Source organism: Solea solea, chromosome 5 (assembly GCF_958295425.1).
Source record: "Solea solea chromosome 5, fSolSol10.1, whole genome shotgun sequence".
In the NCBI taxonomy this organism is placed as follows: domain Eukaryota; kingdom Metazoa; phylum Chordata; class Actinopteri; order Pleuronectiformes; family Soleidae; genus Solea; species Solea solea.
Window position 1 is genome coordinate 788,300 of NC_081138.1, and position 23,712 is coordinate 812,011.

At 44.3% G+C, this 23,712-nt stretch overlaps 1 protein-coding gene across 2 annotated transcripts; it reads left to right on the forward strand.

Moving 5' to 3' along the window:
• Positions 1–956: 956 nt before the first annotated feature.
• Positions 957–23,183, forward strand: phlpp2 (PH domain and leucine rich repeat protein phosphatase 2). Of its 2 annotated transcripts, none has more exons than XM_058630060.1 (19): positions 957–1,314; positions 2,266–2,531; positions 5,011–5,144; positions 9,307–9,497; positions 10,244–10,369; positions 11,186–11,340; positions 13,367–13,513; positions 13,603–13,833; positions 14,782–14,984; positions 15,127–15,187; positions 15,521–15,616; positions 16,397–16,552; positions 17,553–17,753; positions 17,892–18,054; positions 18,134–18,264; positions 18,359–18,472; positions 18,798–18,992; positions 19,344–19,575; positions 19,663–23,183. In XM_058630060.1, the coding sequence occupies exons 1-19, from the start codon at positions 1,105–1,107 to the stop codon at positions 20,917–20,919; spliced, it is 4,269 nt and encodes a 1,422-aa protein (XP_058486043.1). In that variant the 5' UTR covers positions 957–1,104; the 3' UTR covers positions 20,920–23,183. The 2 variants fall into 2 exon arrangements, with proteins under 2 accessions (XP_058486043.1, XP_058486044.1); XM_058630061.1 differs by having other exon boundaries at positions 2,269–2,531.
• Positions 23,184–23,712: the final 529 nt, after the last annotated feature.

The window sequence follows — 23,712 nt, forward strand, 5'->3', positions numbered from 1 at the left end:
TATATATATATATATATATATATATATATATATATATATATATACACATATATGTGTATATATATACACACATATATATATATATACTTATACACACACATATATACACATATATACACAATAGTCAGAATGAGTGCTCGGCTTTAATGAGGATGCATATGTGGTGAAGTAATGCAGGACTGTTTCTGATAAAGTGATCATTTATTTGTTTACATCAGTGGTTTTTACACCAAGTATCACCTGAGAAAATACTGAGCTCTCAAAGTAACATTATATATATAACATTAAAATACAATTACACGCTACAATAAACCGAGCAAAGTCAGCTCTGGACTGTTCACAGGAGGCACATTTATTCTCTCATGTACGTCACTCACTGCTCACAGTGTTAATTCCTCAGCTCTACTCTCATCACATCTATTTTTTATTTTCCTCAAGTACCACCAGAGGACGCTCACGTACCAGTGGTGGTACACATACCACAGTTTGAGCACCAAGGGTATGTGTGTATATATGTGTGTATATATATATATACATTTATACGTAGATATACATATATACAGTACTGTATACTCTAGGTTACCGATTAGATATACATATACACATGTGTGTATGTATAGATAATATATATGTATATGTATATACATATGTATAGGTAATATATATATACATATGTATATATATTATATACATATGTATATATATCTATATATATATACACATATGTGTGTATATATATATATTGATATAAAAATAGATAATCTATATTATGACTTTGTCTATACAAAGACACACCCATGAGGGGAGTGTCGTGATTTTTCTCCTCAGCTGGTCGACGACACTGACAGTATGTATTGATCACATTGATCGATCAGTATGATCAGTATACATCAGTGTGACCGGCTGTTAAATGGTAATAAGTGGCTGGCCGCGTAGCCCCGCCCCCGTCATGTTTATTGATGAGCTCGCGGACAGTCGGGCCTATGATCTGACAGCACTCACACACTCAGTGTGGATATGGCGTCGCTGCACCGTCACGGGAGGAATTTTCACTTCTCCGTGGGAATTTGCCAGTCACGTAGCCGCTGTTCACGGGGATGAGACATGGCGATGGAGGACGAGGAGCGACACACGGCGGTGGTCACGACCGACACCACTGCCTCCAACAAGGGAGGGGATGTCGGGGAGAGCGGCGCTTGTATCGACAGGCAGCCGGACACGGTGGTCCAGCCCGCGGGGCTGAATCAGACTGCGGGTCGGGGCAGCCGCATTCGTCCTGGAGCTCCTGCTGCAACCGGGATCCGGGTGTTGAAGGCAAGTGTGACAGACAGACACACACACAGACAGACAGACAGACAGACAGAACGACAGACAGACAGAGTGTGTTGCAGGTCAAGCTTTTGTCAGAAATGACAGATTAAAACGCATCCAGGCAAAAGTAGCCTGTTACGTAAGAGCAGTGATATCAGGTGGTTGCTAATCTGTGGTTGATGATTAATCTGAGCACAGGCGATGACGGCCATTCACAGAGCAGTGCACGAGAGCCAATTAACACACAAACACACACACAGGGTTATTCTCTAACATTAACCTGACAGTGAGTCACATCGAAGTTCACCTGTCCTTCCTCTGAAATGAGGTTGTGCCTCATCAGAACCAGGTTTTGGTCTCCATGAGGTCACTTGACAGTTGTAAGGGCACTGACAGGCACACATGGATCCCTGACCTCAATCACTGCAGCTAAATCTCTTACCTTAACCCCAGACCAACCCTTAAAACCAAGTCTGAACCCTCAGAAGGTGAGGATGTGACGTGGTCCTCACCATAATAAAGACATGTGGACACACACAGACAGACAGAGACAGTCCTGAGCAGCTAACCCTGTGAGGACACTGCATGATCGTCCCTTCATTAGAACAGAAGAGACCATTAGACGTGTTGACGCTGATGTTTCCACACTCTGATGCTGATGTTATAATGTATGTATATATATAACAATTCATGAAAGTCCAGCACAAGTGAGTGACACCCTGAATAACTGTGTGGCGGTGTGATGCAGCATCGGTGTCACCAGAAATGACTTCAGGGTGGAGAGGCTTGACATCAGCTGGTTATCAGCTGATGTCACCTGAGACAGTTCATGAATATAAACAATCTAACTAATTTATTCCTAACAGCAAAATAAGTGAAGACCTGATCCCTGTTGTCAGTCTGCATCAGAACCTTGTTTTGGAGTCTGTGTGTTAACGTCTCTCTGTGTCTCAGCAGCGGAACATGAAGAGGAACGGGAGCCGCGGCTGTGTCACAAGAAAGACCAGGTTTGGATCGCGAGAGCGGGACTGGTTAAAGGGGGACACCAAGCGCGGCTGTCTGTGTCTGTACGGAGGGACGGTGGACCCTCAGCCCTCGGCGTCCACCCCTCAGACCGACCTGCGGCTGGTGCTCTGCTCCACCAGCACCACTGTGGAGGAGCTGTGTGCTCAGAGGGACGGACGCGGACTCTACGTCCAGCTACACGGAGACCTGCTCAGGTAAGTCATGTCCTCTGTGTTCAGTATCATCTCTGAAGGCGTTGCTGGAGCTCAGAGGTTCACAGGAACAGGACTCAGAGCCCTGATGGTCGACTGACGACCGACCATGATGCTGTGGTGGAGGAGATGAAGCTCTCTCACTGCACAGTCATCACATGGCACTCAAACACTGAATTATTGCATTATAATAGAACTTCCTTCAGTCAGACTAACACACATTTCAATAATGCAGTTGTGAGTTCAATGACTCGGTGCACAGAAGAGGGCGGAGCTACAAACCCTGGAGTGTGATGGATGTGGTGATGCTCAGTGTTGTTTTTGTCTGTGATGTCTCACAGTTGGTGTAGTGGTTTGCACTCTTGCCTTGCAGACCCGGGTTCAAACCCCGGTTAGAACTCTTTGTGCGTTGAGTTTGCATGTTCTTGCGATGGACTGGTGGACTGTCCAGGGTGTGACCACGCCTATCGCCCTATGTCAGCTGACATTGGCACAGCACCTCCTGTGGAGCGGTAGAAAATGGATGGACAGTAAATCTGCATCCCTGACGTCCCTGACGTCACAGCTGTGTTTGCATCCCGTGTGGAAGAAGGTTGGTATTTGTGACAAAAGTCTCTTAGTGACAGACGGCAGATGTAGATTAAACCTGCATCACGTATTTAAAGTGACTTCACTCACATCCGACATCGTTCAGCTTCAGTCCTGCATCAGTGTTACATGTTCACATGATTTAAGATTTGAAATCTCAGTGCTTCATAACACGAGCATAACGTCCCATAGACCCTCAGGGTTTCATTGAGGAGACTTTAGGAGTCCACACACCTGACTCGTTGTATGTGACAGGATATAAAGCTGCTTCACAGATTTACGACCAGGGAACGTGAACTGTCGTGTGAACATGTCTGAAGTAACTGCAGAGTCTGGTGTTTATCCTGTGTCTAATGTAAGATGTTGACACAGTAAAACCTTCCTACATGTGTGAAGAGTGTGAACCTGAGGACAGAGTGAGAGACAACGGTGTGATCGTCACATCCACGCTCATTAAAAGCTGTGGACGCGGCATCGTAACGACGAGGAGCGTCTGATGACACGTTCAGGAAAGACCAGGTTGTTTTGAATTGAAATGAAACCAAATGAAAAAGATTCCACATCACGTGTGAAGTGTTCCACGGTTCTTTCCTGCACTTTCCACGTGTCTGAGAGAGAGAGAGAGAGAGAGAGAGTCACAGACGACAGGCGATGGAGTCGATGCAGAACAATCATCAGATTCTTCCACAGTCTGAACTGATGAAATGAGACTCCATTATTCTTTCACCCAGAGACCATTTCATCCACGATGATCCCTGACTGCCTGCAGGAGGGATGTGATGTGTAATCCCTCTGCTCTGACATGCTCGGGGTAACTGTGGCCTTTGGAATATTCTAGAACTGGAAGAAATAACATGCAGTTTTATTATTGTTCTCTGTGTTCTAACATGATTTTGTGAGTTGTTCTGTTTCTTCTGCGTTCTTCCTGAATGATCCGTGATTTCTGAAGCATGAAACCTCCTGTGGAGTGATCTTTTCTGCTGAATGACACGTTTCCTGTGTCACTCCTCTGAAGATCTCAGTGTTTTATATCAAATCCTCGCGTTCACACACATTTATGCTGCATCTGTGAAGATGGTCTATGACTCTGTGGGGGCATCAGCTGGGGTCTGCTGGGGGAGTGGCATTTTGACAGCAGACAGGAAGAGGCGGGACAGACTATAGTTGAGTTAAAAATACAGTTTACAGTCAATGCAATGAAATGCATTTAGTCAGACAGACACTTTCTCCTCCCTCTAATCACAAAGTATAAAAAAGTCAATAAAGTAAAATTCAGTAAATAATCGATAAATTAATTCAGTAGGAAACAGGTTTAGCAGTGTGATGGTCTGTGGGTGCTGGTGCGAGTCCTGATGCTCTGCAGATGTTTCCATGAGGGAGTTAGAGAAGAGTTTGTGTGTTAAAGCCAAGTTATCATCTCTGATGGACAGACTGAAACATCTGAAATGTCTGAAGGAGCTTTTCTCGCAGCTCGTTCCTTCAAATATAACCATTGGAATTTCACATAAGTGCAGATTAATTTTCATTGATAAACAAACTGCTCACCTGTGGTTTTAACCTCCTTACGGGAGCTTTCTGCTCATTTACAGGTGACAGCACAGGTGTCTGTAGTCTATATTATTTATATTAAAGGCCAAACACTTTATCAAGATAAAAAGTTTCAAATCAGAAAACAGAGAATTATATTTACCATGTAAATGTTGTTATTGAATTATTGCTCAGTTCTGTTTCTATTCATCTTAGATGTTAGATGTTAGATGTGTGTGCAGTAAACCCTTCAAGTGTGATTTTTAATAACAAACAAACAAACTCTCAAATGAAATGTCTGTGTCTCTGTGTCTCTCTGTGTCTCTGTCTGTGTCTCTGTGTCTCTGTCTGTGTCTCTGTCCCTCAGGAGGCTGGATTCTTCTGAGCGTCCGCTCCAGATTCTCTACGACTACCTGGCGTCGATGGGTTACGCAGACGCCGTGCGGGTTCAACAAGAAGCGGCCAACTCTGACCTGAGCTGTTTGATCCGCTTCTACAGTGGTGAGTGCTGCTGATGCTGCTGCTGATGCTGCTGCTGCTGCTGATGCTGCTGCTGATGCTGCTGCTGATGCTGCTGCTGCTGCTCAGAGGGATCTGGTGTCTTACTCTGACATTAGACCCAAAGGCAAGGCAGCTTTGTTTGTGTCGCACGACGTCTCGTCCTCCAGAGGAACGTCTTTTAAAAACACGATGGTTCTAACATGGTGTTTGCAGTCAGCGCAGCGTTGAGTCAGAGTCGCTTATTAAAGGCTTTTATTTTATTATCTTACAATAAAAGTGGTCAAAGTTAAGGCTCGTCTGTCATGTGACGGGTTATTCCAGGTCTGTGTTGCAACAGGTCAAAAGTTCCACAGTAGTGTTTATCACACCGAGCTGAAGTGTGCGTGTGCGTGTGTGTGTGAGTGCGCGTGTGTGTGTGCATGTGTGTGTGAGTGTGTGTGCATGTGTGCATGTGTGTGTGTGCTTTCCTCGTGGTAAAATGAAGGCAGTTGTAATGTGAGACTCCCTGAGAGTGAAGCCTTTCTTAAGCTGTCTCTAATATCCTGTTTAGCCTCAAACACACTCCCATTGTGGCCCAACAGTGAATGAGTGACCATCCATTATCCCGTGGTGTTCCTGTGTCCCTGTGTGGGCTGCCTCTCACTCACTCACCACCGTCAGCATCCTCCCACAGTGACCCTGACACCAGGATGATTAAATGTCCTCGTTTAAACGCAGGAGCAGGAAACCACAGACACATTGAAACACACGTCTCTACCTCATTGATTCTCACACAGTGTCACAGAATCATGTTCTGTGACATGTTTCTGACGCCGCTGCTGACTCACTGGAACTGAAGCTGCTGCACATGCTGCTGCTGCTGATGATGGAAGACTGAAGCACAGTGTGTGAAGGTTCACGTGCAGAGAACAACAACAGAGAACGACAGAGAACGACAGAGAACAACAACAGAGAACAACGACAGAGAACAACAACAACAACAACAGAGAACAACTGCTCACACTCGTCTTTGTGTGAGCAGTGGAACTGTTGTATTCTTGGCTTCCATCAGATGTCGTGTCTCAGTGGAGAGGAGCAGGAAGCAGGCGTGGTGACGCTCTGAACTGTGATGGAGTAAACTGCTCGTGTAGTTGACAGGTCTGAATGATGCATCTCTGCGTTTAATAAGCTCAAAGGTATCAGGTTGTACAGATAGTGAGGCTTTGGTGCAGGAGTGTAAGCAGACGTCTATTAATTATAAAAAAGTCAAAAAGAACATGCTTTTCTTTCATATATGAAGCCGTTGATTCCCATGTCATTTAAGTTTAAACTGGATTGTTTGCTCTCAGTGCAGAGGAGCAGGACGTTCAGCTTGAATCCGCTCCACGCTCCCACTGTGCTGCACAGATGAGATGAAAATAAACATTTGTAAATGCTGACTTTGTAAAAAGAAAAAGAATCGGGCCGTGTTTGTGAGTGTCGACCCGTTCAGCTGCAGCTGACGCGACGAAGCGCTGGCTGTCGTCCACCGGGCTCTGGTCCACCGGGCTCTGGTCCACCGGGCTCTGGTCCACCTCGGTCTTAGACCTGAACCTGCTGCAGATCACAGGAGGCCGACGGTCTGAGACAAGTCACCGTCAAACAGTCATTAACCAGGAGATGGATGTTTAAAGATGTCAGCACATCAGAATCAGAATCCTTTTATTATCCCCAAGGAAATTGTTTTGTTACAGTTGCCTCATATCAGACTCAGTAAGTACCAGGAAAAAAAAGAGCACACAAGTTTAAGAAATGAAATAATAAAAAAAAAAAGAATTAAAATGAAATAAAAAAAATAGCACAAAGCCCTTAATTAAACAAGAATAACAAATGACAAAAAGTACAACGTGTACAGGATAAACATTATCAATGTGATAATTAATAAATGAACCAGATACATCTATAGATGGGAGTTGTAAAGTCTGATGGCCACAGGCAGGAATGATTTCCTGTGCCGTTCATGGATGGTGAACTTGTATAATTATAATAATAATAACAATAATAATGATAATAATAATAATAATAATAACAATTATAATCATAACAATGTCCTGAAAGAACAGAATCTGAAATCCCAGTCACCCTGAGCACATCTTCATTTCTTAGCTGAAGGGTAAAATAAGTGATTCACAGGGTAAACGGTGCAGACGTCATCAGAAGAGTGAAATATATTATATATTATTATTATATATATATATATATATATATATATATATATTCTAATCTGAGTTCCCACAGAATCTGCAGATATTAGTGAGGATTTCCTCGTCTCTGCCGACTGTGTCGTCTCTAGACTTGTGGACAGTTTTCAAGTCACACGCTGAAAGATATTCTCTATTTTCTTCTTCTTCTTTTTTATCGTCGTCTGTATTCAGAATTGTTTTGTGTCCTCATCTGTGTTGTTGTCACATTTGATCTCAGAATTAAGAATTAAGAATGGTCTTATTATTATAATAATAAAATAGAGGTCAATGCAGACCAGAGAGAGGCATCTGGGTGCACGACTGTGGTTCCTCCTCCACTGACCACACCCCCTTCCTGCATGCTAACACAACACTCTGCAATCTTGAGCAGTAAACAGGAGTTATGGGACACGGGGAATAACGTGTTTATTATAATCTGATCTGTGACTGAGAACAGATTTTAAAAAACACCCTGCAGTCGTTTTGAATGATGCACGTTTGCCAGATTTTGGGGTAAATGTGATTTTCCTCATCCTTTCTTCCGTGAACGAAGCATTTTGAAATGTTTCTTTACTCACAGAGATTTTCAAAGACAGAGAAAACATCTCAGTCAAAGTCTGTGGTTATTTTTGGAGATCTAAGTTCTTCTCTGAGCTCCTCCCACAACGCTTCTCAGAACATTTACGCCGTTTCACTGAAGCGTGGAGCTCCTGAGGATGGTCAACACTCTATCTCATCCATGGGACAGATGTGGTTGTTTGTAGCTCGAGGTTTCCGGTGACATTATGGAAGTCTACTTATTCACACTGGACTTTGAGTTAGTGTGTAACCTGTTTCCATGGTAACTGGTAACAGCCCGACAGACCTTGAGGGTTTGGTGTTTGTTTTACAAGTTGTTTTTATGTTTAAAGGGTTTCAAGTTAAATTGATGCATGAACTCCAGGTTGCCTGCATTTTCATGTTGTGTCTTTCTCACACTCAGCGCTCTTGCACCTGCACAGTTGCTGCATATGCATGCACGCGTGTGTGTGTGTGTGTGTGCGTGTGTGTGCGTGTGTGTGCGTGTGTGTGTGTGTGTGTGTGTGGGTGTGGGTGTGTGGGGTCTATAGCTGACAGGGCACATTTCAGCTGATCCTCGCCACATTAAAGAGCCGTGTTCAGACTTAAAGTTCAGACTTGGGTGAGGACGAGACATTAGCACTGACCTCACTGACCTGCACACAGCCTGAGTGATTCATACTAAAACAGACTCTCTAATAACACAGTTCTTGTAGACATGTATCAGAGATGCTGGTGAAGGACTGAACCTCCACAGTCTCCAGGAGTTTCACTTTATAAGGAGACTGTGTAATAATGTGTTTGTGAGTGAGGAGACTCACAAGGATCAGGCTCTGACATCGATTGGCCACTTTGTTGCGAGAAGCACTCGGATTGTTGTTCACTGTCAGTTTCCCTGGTGAAGAAAAACATGTGGAGGCTTCTTTTCATGTGAGAACAGGAAGTGGAGGCACTAACTCCTCTGTGTTTATTTGACCTGCTGTTAAGACTGGTTCTGCTACTTGGACCAGGTTAGGACCAGGTTAGGATGGAGGACAGAGAGTCCTTGTCCCCGTTGTCTCAGATCAGAGAATGAAGATTTATTTTTGTTTACAAACACATGAGTGACAAAGTCTCAGAGGACGTTTGATGGACACAGCGTCTTCCTTATCACACCGTCACGTCTCCTGTGCAGGGAACAGAAGATGAGATCATGTGACTGTGTCATGTGACTGTGTCCGTCCTGAGCGCTGATGTCACACCAGTTCCTAGAATTCCTGCTAATGCTAATGAGTCAACAGCTCTGTCTGATATGTGATATCATGCTGATGCATATGTGAAGAACATAAATGTGTTTATCACAGGAGGGGGCGTGGCTCTCCTGCACTGGATCAATGTCTGTAATCTTCATCTTCCTCTTCCAGAGCATCCCGTTAATCCCGACCAGCAGGAGCGCACGCTGCTGAAAGGCGTGTTCAGCGTCAGGAAGGGAAAGACGCAGCTGCACAAGTGGGCGGAGCGTAAGGTCATCCTGTGCGGCACTTGTCTCATCGTAGCCTCGGTCAAAGACAGCCTGACGGGGAAGCTGCACATCTTACCCCTGGTGGGGGGAAAGGTGAGGCTTCAGTGTTTGTCTCCATGAGACTCAACTGCAGCAACACACATGTGGTCAACAGCTGGATAGAGTTAGAAAGGGCAAAAATGGAAGCATCTGTGGCTGTAAACTATAACATTTCATCTGAAATAATCTGCGTGCTGTTGTCGGGCAGGGCTGAGATTTTTAGGAAATGTCAGTAGATACAACATCTCCACATAAACGTGGACACAGGCTGTTTCCCTGAGCCCATGGAGGGTTTTCATGTCAGTAGATACTCGTCATAGATGCTTCTCATCATAAATACAAGTCTTTCTGGATTCTAGCTGCTACTGAAGCATGATATTGTTCATACATGTGGAGAAATTCTGCTGGAGCACAAAACCCGGGAAGAATTCATGACTAACTGGACCTGGAATGAGCTTCCTTTGTTTCAAAGACCAGCAAACACCTCTGATGTACGCTCATACAGTATATGCACTTTATTCCTCCTCCTGTTAGCCACTGCTCATGTTGCATTGTGGGTCATCGTAGGTGTCGACGAGGAAAATTAAACTGATTCTGTTCTGGTTCAACTGTCTTTGACTCTGCTGCTGTCAACAGTTTTATTATCTCACTACTTTCTTACATGATCACTGTAGTAATGATAATAATAATCATAATAATCATAATAATCATAATAATCATAGTAATCATAATAATAATAATGATAATAATGATAATAATAATTATAATAATAATAATCCCCTCTCTGTGTCTGTGTCGAGGTGGAGGAGGTGAAGCGGAGACAACACTGTCTGATGTTCAGCTCGGCCGGGTCACAGGCCCAGACGTACTTTGTCAACTTTGACACGCTCACAGACTTCCAGCGCTGGCACCGGCAGGCATCGAAGGTGAGCCTGTGTGTGTGTGTGTGTGTGTGTGTGTCGCTCGTCTTCATCAGAGATGAGAGGGTGAGACAGAATGAACCTGTTGGTGTGATTGGCTCCACAGAGACACACGCTGTAATATCTGGTGCTGATTAAACAGCGTAGGACAATAATGCACTGATATCAAAATTACAATATGATGAAAGTGAAATATCATCATCATTGTTTCTCTTCTGCTTGGCTTTCTTTGTCCCCGCCCCCTGAGGCGGAGCCAGCGTACAGTCAGATGTGGAAGGAAAAGCAAACATGAAAAAGAAAATTCAATCATTTGCAGATTTATGCTAAGACCAGGACCAGGATTACTGAGCTGGAGCTGAGGCAACCAAAACGGTTTCTATGGCGACCGGGGACCATGACGGATGAAGGTTTCTGCTGGATTTGGGATTTCACTGTTTATGCTACACCGCATTAAGTGTGTGTGTGTGAGACCAGGAGTCCTCATGGAGACCAAAACCTGGTCCTTATAAAATGCAGAACCTCATTTGTGAGGAACTAGTTTAAGTTTAGCATCAACTGGTTCCAGTTACTGTTTGGGATGTGGGTTATATTTGTTTAGGCTGTTAATGCAGTGATGAAGAAGAAGATGAAGAAGGAGAATAGCATTCACAGGAAGTAAGAATGAGGTTTTATATAAACACACAGATCAGTGTTTGTCATGTGACTCCAGAAAGAGCAAAGACAAATACCACTGTTGTGTAAACGTGTGTGTGGGAAATGTGATGATGTTGGATAGAAAATGCTGAGTCAGACTTTACTGTGTGTGTGTGTGTGTGTGTGCAGGTGGTGTCTCAGACGGTCAGCATGGTGGATCTGTCCTGCTACAGTCTGGAGGCCGTTCCTGAGTATCTGTTCTACTGCCAGGACATCACTCACCTCAACCTGCGACACAACTTCATGAGTGTGCAGGGACCTGGAGGTCTGCTCAACCTGCCCAGGTGAGCACACGTCGTCTGTGAGCGGCACACACGCAACACTGCCACGGCTCGAGTGTCAGTAAGATGTTGTGATCCAGCTGTTCGTCTTAGGAATGAGAGGAGTCTGCTGACACTTACAAACAACATGTCCACACAGTTTTAAACCAGAACCAGAACCGAGGATACACGCACACACACATGCACACACACATGAACACACACATGCACGCACGCACCAATAAGTTGAAATAAGTATAATATTGGTGATGAAGTGGTGAGACAAAGACAGTTTGGTGGACAGTAAAGACGTATTTTCTTCTGTTCTATAATAATAACTTTATTTTTGTGTCAGTTACTTTGTCACTTTGCAGTGATCAAACACTGCAGATGTTAAAATGGTTCAAATCTATAAAACTGAATCATACACCACACGGTGAAGAGTTTTAAGTAGACCCAGCTCATGGTTAATAAAAGACGACAAATATACCTTTTAAAGCTTTAAAATCAATGAGTAAAATGTTCAAATCTATTCTTAGACTCTCAGGTGGTCACTGAAGGCTCAGGGTCCTGCACATGTGCACATCAGCTGTAACACAGACGCTGATCCAGTTGTTGTTGTTGTTGTTTAACAGCAACGAGACAAAGTGTTGTCTGAGCACAGAACATGTGTGTCCGTCTGTGTGATACACATTCAGGTTGAACTGACACAAAGTCGTATTTATGAATGCATTTCACAAATAACATAAACTTTGTACAGGCACAGAAAAGCTATTTTTCTCACTTGAAGCTTTACACAGTTTATAATCATCAACTCTCCAGCGTCTCAGTGTCGTAGTGAGACGTGATTCTTTCAAAGGTTTCTTATGTAACCGTCACTCTGCTTCTGATCCGCTCTCATTTCAGCTAAAGGTGTGTAAACAGCAGGTTTCACACACACACACACACACACATGAATGTCGTCTCAAGTCACTTGTATCCATGCAGCATTAGCGGTTAGCGTTGTGTGGTATTTGTGATGTAAGAACGTGTTGTGCTGCTCAGTAAGAAGATTTACTCTCTCTGTGCATTCAGAGCAAAGATGGATTAAAGGCAGCGGTCTGTGCTTGTGATTCACTTCACTCAGTCCTTACAGTCACAATATGAACAGAGTGAATATGGCATGTGCACATGTGCACGCTCTGTGTGTGTGTGTGCGTGTGTGTGCGTGCGTGCGTGCGTGCGTGCGTGCGTGCATGCGTGTGTGTGTGTGAACAGGTGAAGAACAGAGTGTGATGAACATTTATGGAGCTGTAGATGAAGGTTTTAGATTTATGATTTAACGTTAACTTTGCCTGACAGGGCAGTGACTCTGACAGAGGTTTGTTCTCTGTGACTGTTTCTCTAGAGTTGATCAGTAATTACATCTTTGGTGGATGTTTGTGACATGGAACATGTTAACGTTTTAACAACCTACACATGAAACTCACCAGTCTGTAGTTTGTCCTGCAGCTTTAGGTTCATATGCATCACATCTGATCACCTGATGTGAACGCTGTCTTCTGTCTTCTGCTGCTGCTGCTGCTGCTGCTGCTGTTGCTGCTGCTGCTCCTGCTGCTGCTGCCTGTTTTCACTTACTTTAGAACGTCTTCATAAAGAACAGCGTAGAATTCTCTCAGTGAAAGCAGAAGTATTTGATTTGCATTATTGTCTGAAGCTTGTTCTGTACGACAGGAACATGTGATTATTAGAGCTGCAACTAACAATTATTTTCATAATCGATTAATCGTTTGGTCCATAAATATGTTGATCAGCGTTCATTAAACCTGGAAATTATGTCTTGTTTTGTTTTGTCCACAAACCAAAATAATTCACTTTTAATGATTTCTTTGTTATTTAGAGCAAAGAAATGAAGAGAATATTCACATTTAAGAAGCTGAAACAATCAGGAATGGATTAATAATCGATGAATTGTTTCAGCTCTAGTGATGATGATTATTATTATTAGTGTTATAATAATAAAGTGAGATGAGAGTGTGTTCACTGTCATCATGCTCCTCTCTGTGTTCAGGTTTTCTCAGCTGAAGAGTCTCAACCTGTCTCACAACCGTCTGGGTGTGTTCCCTGAGTGTGTGTGTGAGATCGTCACACTGACGGAGCTCAACCTCTCCTGCAACAACATCCACGCTGTCCCACTGCAGACCGGCAACCTTCACAGGTGTCACTCACACACACACACACGTACTGACTGTGTGTACTGTGTGTATACTGTGTATATACTGTGTGTACTGACACTGTCTCTTGCAGCCTGCAGACTCTGTGTTTGGATGGAAACCACCTGAGCTCTCTGCCTGAGGAGCTGGGCGTCCTCTCGCAGCTCAGCAGTTTGGGTCTCTCCTTCAACAGCTTCTCTCACGTCCCTGTGGTGCTGGAGAGACTGAGTGCTGTGGACAAACTGGCGATGGCTGGGAACAGAGTGGAGACTCTGGAGCTGTGTTCTCTGGCCAGGATGAGCCACGTGAAGAACATCGATCTGCGGTGAGAGGAACAAACGTCTGTGTCTCATGTTCAGTATGAAGCTTCATTCAGAGCTGATAATAACACCTGCCCTCATGACCGGATCATACGTGTCCTGATGTGTCTCCTGTGTCTGTGTGTGATCAGATCTGCGAGTCTCCGCCCAGTGATTGTACAGATGTGAATCAAAGCTCTCCTCACTCTGAAAACAAGAAATAAAACAAACTGTGGCTGCTAATAAATGAACACATGAACACTTTGTCGTGTGAAGGATCCGCTCTCTAATCCGTCCTGAGGACAGATTGTGTTCATGCAGCTCAACAATGTCTCAAAGCATCTCTGAATGTGGTTTCTGTGATTGCATCTGAGGACACGTTAGGACTGTGACTGATTGACTGAGGACATACGGATGTTAAAGTTTGGCTGGAGTTTTTTAAATCTTGTCCCACATCGTTGTCCGTGAACCTCAGCTGTTCCTCCGCTCGTGTACGCTCTACCTTTTTACTTTTTACTGAGCATTTATTTATAGAACCAAGCTTTCATACACACTCACATCTACACTCTCACTGAACCTTGTGTTCCAGAGGAGCAGCTGTGGCACAAAGGAAGGAACTTAGCCAGCTAATCATTGAACCTGTGGCCTGAGGTTGTGGTTTGGCCGTGGTAGAATAGATTTGTAAGGGCAAGGTGCATCTGTGGTGAATTAGTGTGCTGGCAGCGCTCATAAAGCACATGTTGTTGTTTATTAACAGGATGAAATGAGGTCCAGGAGAGTCTGGATCTCATAGAGTCACCGTCACAAACTCACTGTCAGACTTTTCTACTCGTCGTTAATGGTGGACGAGCCGTTTTAAGACGTAGACTAAAGTCCAAACGTGTTAAAAACAATGAAAGAGATTTGTGTTTAGAATATCTGTGACTCTCCAGTCCAGAACCTCATGAACCCTCTCTGCTCTGTGACACATCCAGACTGAATGGACTGCGCTGGGTGAAGAGTGAGAGTCTGGAGGCGGTGACTCAGCTGACGCAGCTGGACTTACGGGACAACTGCCTGCACTCGCTGGACCTGAGCTCCATCTGTAACCTGGAGACTCTGCACTGCCAGCGCAACCAGCTGGGGGCGCTCACGCTCAGCGGGTTCACTCTGCGCATGCTGCATGCCAGTAGCAACCGTGAGTCAGTCAGAGCATCGGCTGTAGATGCTGTGATCACCAGTGTGTTCTCCCTCATGATCACACACACACACACACACACACACACACACACACACACACACACTCACACATACTGACTGCTCCTTTCATTCACCCGCAGGTCTGACAACAGTCAACGTCTATCCGGTCCCGAACCAGCTGACACACATGGAGCTGTCCCAGTGAGTTCTGCCTGCAAATAACAAGCAGCCGTTGTTTGTTTGTTTGTTTGTTTGTTTGTTTGTGAAGCTGCAGAGTTTTCAGTGTCGACTGAACGTCACGGAACGTTCTGACTTCCTGATCCAGACCGGATTTACTTGTTATTGACCTTTGTCTCACACAGAATTAAAGGCTCATATTTGTCCTGTTTTTGAACAAATGTTTGATGATAGCGTTTGAAGTATGTCGGTTTAGCCTTTTATTTTATTATTTTAGTGTGATTTTAAAGTTAAAGCATGTTGAAATGATAAAAGGACACAGTTTGTGTGACTGTGCACGTCTGTGTGTTGAGACAGGAATCTTTTGGAGTATCTTCCTGACTGGGTGTGTGACTGCAGGAAAATTGAGATGTTGGACATAACTCACAACCTCCTGTCTGAGCTGCCCTCCAGGTTATTGCCCTTTTCTGACTTTATTTACATGTTATTGTTATGCAATTATGATTTATATATCATTAATATTATTGTTATGTAATTATGATTTATACATATATTATTATTATTATGTAATTGTGATTTATATATATTATTATTATGTAATTATGATTTATATACATTATTATTATTATTATTATGTAATTATGATTTATATATTATTATTATTGTTATGTAATTGTGATTTATATATATTATTATGTAATTATGATGTATGTATTATTATTATTGTTATGTAATTATGATTTATATATATATATATTATTATGTAATTATGATGTATATATTATTATTATTGTTATGTAATTATGATTTATATATATATTATTATGTAATTATGATGTATATATTATTATTATTGTTATGTAATTATGATTTATATGTATATATATATATACATATATATATATATATATATATATATATATTATTATGATGATGTTATGAACAGCTGCTTCCAGGATGAGGTGTCACGTTACACATGGTCATGTTGTTTTACTGCAGTTTGTGTGATGATGATGAAAAACAGCTGATAGTGTAAGTGTTACCTGTCTTCTGTGGTTACAGTAACACATGATTTAGTGCTTGAGTCATGGTTTAGGAAAGAAACAGAATCTGCTGCTGCTGCTGTTGTTGTTGTTGTGGTGTGTTTGTGCAGCATCAGTGTCGTCAGGTGAACTCTGACACTTTCACTGTTCTTTTCTTCCTTGCTGTAATATCTCATGTGGCCTCTGACAGGCTGTTCAACAGCTTGAGTTTGAGAAAGCTGCTGGCAGGAAACAACTGTTTGCAGAGAGTGCCTGACCTACTGGACCATGTCCCTCTGGAAGCTCTGGACCTCCAGCACAACAAACTCACCCAACTCCCCGAGAGTCTCTTCTACAAAGCCTTAAAGTGAGTCCCTCACACACCGTCCTCTCTATGTTTGCTTTCTTCTGTGTTATGTTGTGTCGTTGTTGTTGTTGTTGTTGTTGTTGACGCTGCAGTAACGATGTCATGTACATGTGTTTGGACTGTGGTCACGATCATGGAGCGTTCTAGACCGTAACTGGAGCTCAGCTCACGCTCCCATTTCCTGTGTGGTAAATCACTTAACACACATTAGCAGCTCAAATCCTCAGATGTACTTTAGCGTCTCTAATGCTGAGACATCGCGGCAGTAACCGCTGTGTGCACTTCACCTCAACACTGATGACTGAAGATCAGTCAGCAGAAGCTTCACATACTCGTCCTGTGAGATGTTTTTTGTTGTTCAGTGGTGACATTGTTGCACACTGGCCTTTATTTCACTTCCACAAACACTGACGTGTCACTGAAGCTGTAATTACTGCCTCTCGTACACGTGCAGGTTCACCAGTGTTGAAGATTAATGCTGATTAATGGTGTTTTTAACCTTTTTTGTTGTCGTGAGAATTAAAAAGAGGTAAAATCCTCTTAAATCATCTACTGTAAATCATAACTCTACATTTTTATTGATGACCACAGTAACATAAAATGAAAGACACTATTACATATACAGTATATATATTAAAGAAACAGCAGCAGAGGTTTTACATTTTACACAGTTAAACATAAACAGAACCTCAGACGTTTGATGAAAATGATCTCCACTCCACTAAACACTGTAGATGACATTTCCTTTCATTAGTGTTTGTATGTTCTCGTTTTGCATGTGTGAGTGAAAAAGCTCAAATTGAGACTCAGAATATTCCTCATAACCATTTTTCTTCAGTTGTCTCTGCGTGTAGATTCTGTAATAGACTGATAAACAATCAATAACACTAAATATAAATATAAAGAACTATGTAGTGTGGGAGCTGTGCAGTATATGATGACATGTCACAATGGAACCAGAGATGTTCTTAACCATGTTATTATTTATATTCTTTCACAGCCTAAAATCCTTGAACGTCTCAGCCAATTCCCTGGAAAGTATTCCTCCAAGTAGCCAATCAGAGGAGAGCCTCAGCACACTCCAGGAACTCTACCTGAGCGGGAACAACCTGAACGAGAACTGTGGTGCTCTGCTGGCTGGACACCACAACCTGCGCGTCCTTCACATCGCCTACAACCAAATGCTCTCCTTCCCGGCCAGGTTTGGTCCTTCAGCTCATCTCAGTGAAATCTTCCTTGGTTTGCATCAGCGCTGTGTCTCTGTGTCTGTGAGGCTCTAGATGATTGTTGTATTCTGAGTGTTCTGAGTATTCTGAGTGTCGTGTTGATATGTTTGTAGTAAGCTGAGTAAACTGGAGCTGCTGGAGGAGCTCAATCTAAGTGGCAACAAACTAAAGACGATCCCCTCCACGGTGTCCAGCTGTAAGAGGCTGCACACCCTCATCGCACACTCCAACCACGTCACTGTCTTCCCTGAAATCCTCAACCTGCCTGAGATCAAGGTCAGACCTGTTCTGCGACTGTCTCTGTGACGAGCGCATGTTCAGCCGCTTTTATCTTTTCATCTTTATACATTTGCAGCTCGTTGATCTGAGCTGTAATGAGCTGACTGAGATCCAGTTGCCGGACTCTCTGCCTCCGACTCTGCAGGAGCTGGACCTGACGGGCAACAGCAGCCTGATGCTGGAGCACACAACCCTCAACCTCTTCAGGTGACACACACACACACACATCAACTCTCTGACATCAAGTATGGTCTGAGATTGTGTTGTTGTCTTGACTCATATTTCCTGTTTCCTTCTGTAGTCACATCACCACTCTGAAGTTAGACCAGAAGTCTGCCAGCACAGCTGGAGACTCACTGAGCGTCTCCACTCCATGGAACCATGGCTACTCTGAGATGAGCGGCCAGAGGAACAAGTGAGCACCAGTGGTTTTTAATGTTATATAATAATGTTGTTCATGTTCATGTCTACGATCAAACAGGCTGTGAACAATCCAGATACTGGAGTTCTTTTGTGATTGATTATTAAACTGTTACAGTGTCGCATGATCTCAGCGTCATATTTGATGATTGAATGTCTTTGGTCAGCAGGTGTTTGTGTCCATCGTTATAAACAATGACTGAAAGTGTTGGTGAACATCTGCTGCTGCCACTGAGTCACTGATCTGAAAGCTGCTCCGTGGTCATCTGTGTGATCAGTGTGTAAGACTCTGAGTTGTGTAAACGTGCTTGTGTTGTCAGGTTGTGCGTGTCTGTGCTGACCGTCGACCACTTTGGAGACGGCGTGGAGGCGTGTTACGGAATCTTCGACGGTGACCGCAACGAGGAAGTGCCTCGGCTGCTGCAGTGCACCATGGGAGACGTGCTGAGTGAGGAGCTGCAGCACTCGAGTGTCGACCGCGTCTACATGTGCAACACTTTCCTCACCTCGCACAGGTAACAACACGCTGTGACAAGCCTGTGTGTGTCTGTGTCTGTGTGTGTGTGTCTGTCTGTGTGTGTCTGTGTCTGCGTGTGTCTGTGTGTGTGTGTGTGTGCGTGTGTGTGTGTGTGTGTGTGTCTGTGTCTGCGTGTGTCTGTGTGTGTGTCTGTGTCTGCGTGTGTCTGTGTGTGTGTGTGTGTGTGTGTGTGTGTGTGTCTGTGTCTGTGTGTGTGTGTGTGTCTGTGTCTGTGTGTGTGTCTGTGTGTGCGCGTGTGTGTGTGCGTGTGTGTGTGTGCATGTGTGTGTGTGTGTGTGTTTTCAGGAGTTGATCAGCAGCTTTTTTTCTTGATCTCTGAATGAAACAGGAAACTGGGCATGGCGGGTCAGAAGTTGGGTGCTTCTGCCTTACTGTGTTACATCCATCGTAACCTGTCGGACCCCGGAGGATCCCTCAGCCTCACCGTGGCCAACGTGGGCACGTGTCAGGCCGTGCTTTGCCGGGACGGCCGACCGGTTCCTCTGTCCAAGGTTTACAGCCTGGAGAACTGCACCGAGGAGATGGAGAGAGTGAAGCTGAGTAAAGCCATCATCACAGAGGTCGTACACAGCGTCTGTGTTTGGTGTCGTAACATATTCAGAGGTGAACTCCACTGTTAATCTGCCGTTGTCACTTGTGCTCTGCAGGATAACAAAGTGAGTGGAGTGACGTGCTGCTCTCGCCTGCTGGGCTGCTCTTACTTGTCTCCCTGGGTGCTTCCAAAGCCCTGGGTGCAAACGGAGCCTCTGTGTTTCCAGGACGAGTTTCTGATCCTGGGGAACCGAGCGCTGTTTGAATGGGTCTCTTACCAGGAGGCCGTGTGCACCGTGCAGGCCGTGGGAGATCCACGCGCCGCGGCCAAGAAGCTGTGCACGCTCGCCCAGAGTTACGGCTGCAAGGACAACATCGGCGCCGTGGTGGTGTCCCTGCACGTCGGTGAGGACAGCTGCACCTGTGAGCCCACAGTGGTCTCCGCCCCCGAGCCGCGGGCTCCTCCTCCCGCCCCAGCGCCGGTGACCGTGACTCCAGGCCCCGGCGACGCAGCCGCGCTCTCGTCCAGCAGCGGCGTCGTCTCTGAGTTCAACAGTGAGGCGTCGGCCTCTGAGGTGGGCAGTGAGGCGGGGTCCACGGCGTCAGACGAGCAGCAGTCGTCCGGCCTCGCCCCTCGCCCAGAGAGACGCTGCAGTCTGCACCCGGCTACTACACTGTGCGGGATCATGGTTCCCGGCCCGGCTGGAGCAGGAACTCACCCGGGTCTGTTCCAGCGTCAGCCCTCCTGTGCCACGTTCTCCAGTAACCAGTCTGACAACGGCTTGGACAGTGACGACGAAGCGCCACTGGAGGGAGTCATCTCCAATGGCAGCAGGTTAGAGGTGGAGGTGGACATTCACTGCTGTGCTTTCCAGCTGCGCTCGGCGTCGTCTGAGAGCTCCAGAGACTTTGACAGCGAGAAGCAAAGCTCGGACTTCAGCAGCGGTAGAATGCGCAGACAGAACAGTGTCGTGGTCTCGGCCACTAACGGTTGCCTGCTGGCTGTGTGTGGCAGGGAAATTGCTGACCTGAAGAAGTCTCCGTCCACGTCCAGCCTGTTTGTAAAGAAGCTGTCTAACGGTTCTGTGGTGGCTCCTGAAGACAGTCATAACCTCATTGAAGTGGCCCTGGAGGCTCCCAAGAAGAAGTCCGGCTACTTCACGGCCCCAGCGCAGCAGGACCCTGAAGATCAGCTGATTGTTCCGCCAAGTCTGGAGCAGGAGGTGAGGGAGCAGCTCCGAGGTCAGAGTCCTGCACCTTCATCAGCACCTGTGTGGGATCATCCTCACCCTCCTGTGTTCACCTCAAACCTGGTTCCAGGTCCGGGCCCGACTCCCATTCTGCAGCAGGAAGTGTATGACACTGCGCTGTAGAGGGGGCGTGGCACAGCAGAGGGGGGGGCGTGGCACGCAGCTGTGTTTCTGTGGTTGTGCCATTCCAGGAAAGAAGAGAGCGTTCTTTTCTCATACGTGTGGAATTCAAGTTGCCATTCAGACGTTTTTGTGAGGACGAGGAATCGCGTGTGACGTCAGTGACGTGACACGCGACAGTAACCGTGTGTGTGCGTGGTCTGAGGATCCACTCGGGACACGATGCTGTGAAGACCATTGGCTGGAAATCATCGAGCAAAGTCAACCCGGCCTGAACGAGGAAACCTCATGAGTTTAAACGCGTCAGCAACATTTCCCTTTACTTGGAAAGTCGAGCAGTGTGTCTGTGTGTGTGTGTGTGTGTCTGTCTGTGTGTGTGTGTGAGTGTGCGTGTGCATGTGTGTGTGTGTGTGTGTGTGACGATGGTCAGTTAGGTCAAAACTCTGTGGTCTCTCAGGTCCTGGAGAAAAGCCCTGTGACTGAAACATGAAAAAGTGCCTATGATCCAGCCTGGAGCCCCGCCCCCCTCACACACACACACACACACACACACACACACACACACACACACACACACACACTTATTTAGCGATGTGAGCTTGTTAGTTGTATTTGCACTGACACAGCTTTAGCTCCTCTTCCCATAAATAAGACTAAAACATTTATATTTACATGTGAAGCAGAAACATTGTGGTTATACTTTATTTTTTTTGAATCTTCATCTATAATAATTGAATTCAGCCGTAGCTGCTGTCGTTTAGAGCAAAGACAGATATAATATAATATAACAGCATATCTGTGCTTTACTGATCATCGAGTCATCGAAACAAATACTACATCATAAAAGTTTTATTTATTTTTTAAGACTTATAAAATATATTCAACCGCACAAAACGCAATATTGTGGCAAACCAAACACCAACCATTCAAAAAGAGAAACCCTATATATATATATATACACATATATATATATATATACATATATACATATATATATAAATAAAATATATAAAATTGAACGACAATATCAAAGAAACTAAAGGGAAAATCAATGAAATGAATGTACTAACATGGTGAGGTGAGGTCAGACATATCACTGGTCCTTATGGTCTTTTTCCACTGTGGTCCCGGCATGGCACGGCACGGCACGGCACGGTCAGTGCCAGACTCCTCTGTTAAATATTGAGATTTAAGACATTTCTCTGGTAATTGTTGGAGATGAACCCACGTTTTTAGGATTGTGAAGTCTTTTTAACTCATCTGCAGTTGGAGATCGTTCAGCTTGATTCTTGTGTCAGACGACTCTTCCAGTGATGTAGATAGTATCGCCTCAGCTCACTTGGAACCTCACCAGAGCAGGTACTAAAAAAAGGATCAGGTACCAGGTACAAGAGTATGTAGAGACAACTGTGCCGTGCCGTGCGGAGTTGAGTCGGCAGAAACAGGCCAGTATACTACAGAGTTAATATCTGAACATGCTACCATTTTAAACGTCCATCTCTCTGCAGACGCAGTGACCTGTTGACCTTAGTTTTAGTCTGCACTGCTCACACAACCCTGTGATATTTAACGTGTGTTATTTTTCTCTTATTATCAACAGATTCCAAGCCCAAATGATATTATTAGGCCTTTGTAAAATTTGATATTATATCCTCCGTGTAGAACTTGGGTTACACACACACAGCAGAACTATGAGTAATAGTTTGTTATAACGTGTTGAGTTAAACATGAAGCAGCCTCGGAGAACTCGGCGTGTCCGTCCCTGAACTTCTCCACCTTGTGCCAAAAGAGAAAAGTCATTCTTTCAGTTTATTTTTGCTCCACACACAGCTGATGCAAACAGCTCCACACGTCAGTGTTCCCTTTAAGCCTTAAAACGTCAGTGTTTTTAAATGTTCCATCCCCTCGTGCTCAGTTTGGGACTGAGGTTAAAAACCTCTCTGTCTTTGATTTTTGTTCCACAGGCGTGAGTGAGTGAGTGAGTGGGTGAGTGAGTGAGTGAGTGAGTGAGTGAGTGAGACGTCGCTGATGAAGCCTTAACTGATGTGTGAGTCTGGAGCTTTTGTTGATCTTGTTTTCTTGAAGGGAGCAAACACTGTTAAAAAAGCACTTTGTACTTCTAAATAGTTCTTTTCAGAGTTATCTATATTTGAGTTATGGATCACCTCCTGTCTGAGAATACATAGCCATTAAAATGAAGATAATATCAAGTGACGCCACAGTCACTTTCTGTTCATGTTTCCCATTTTAATAAATACGTCTTTGAACATCAGCGTCACAAAAAGCAGTTTTTTGTTTGTTTGTTTTTAAACTCTGGTTTTCATGATTAATCGAGTCATCGTTTGGTCAATAAAACGTTAAAATATGTTGATCAGTGTTTGTCAAACCTGGAAATAACGAGGTTTTCAAATGTCTTCTTTTGAGTTTTAATGATTTCTTTGTTTTATGGAGCAAAGAAAGGAAGAAAATATTCACATTTAAGAAGCTGAAACAATCATGAAAAAAGCTTCAGACCGATTAATCGAGTAATTGTTTCAGCTCTAAACTGAATTATAACTTTCAGGCATAAATGAATGAATGAACATGTGAGAAAAACAAAATCACATCGCATCATTTTATTTTCCTTTTTATGCTTTTTTAAAGTCAAATTATCATATCATGAGAAAAGTAAATGATTTTCAGTCACTTTATTGATCAGCTATTTTTTAATGTTTAACACTTTAAAAACTGTTGACCACTGCAGGCGCATGAGGCGGCCACAGGGGGAGCTAGAGGAGCTGTAAGACAAATGATTGT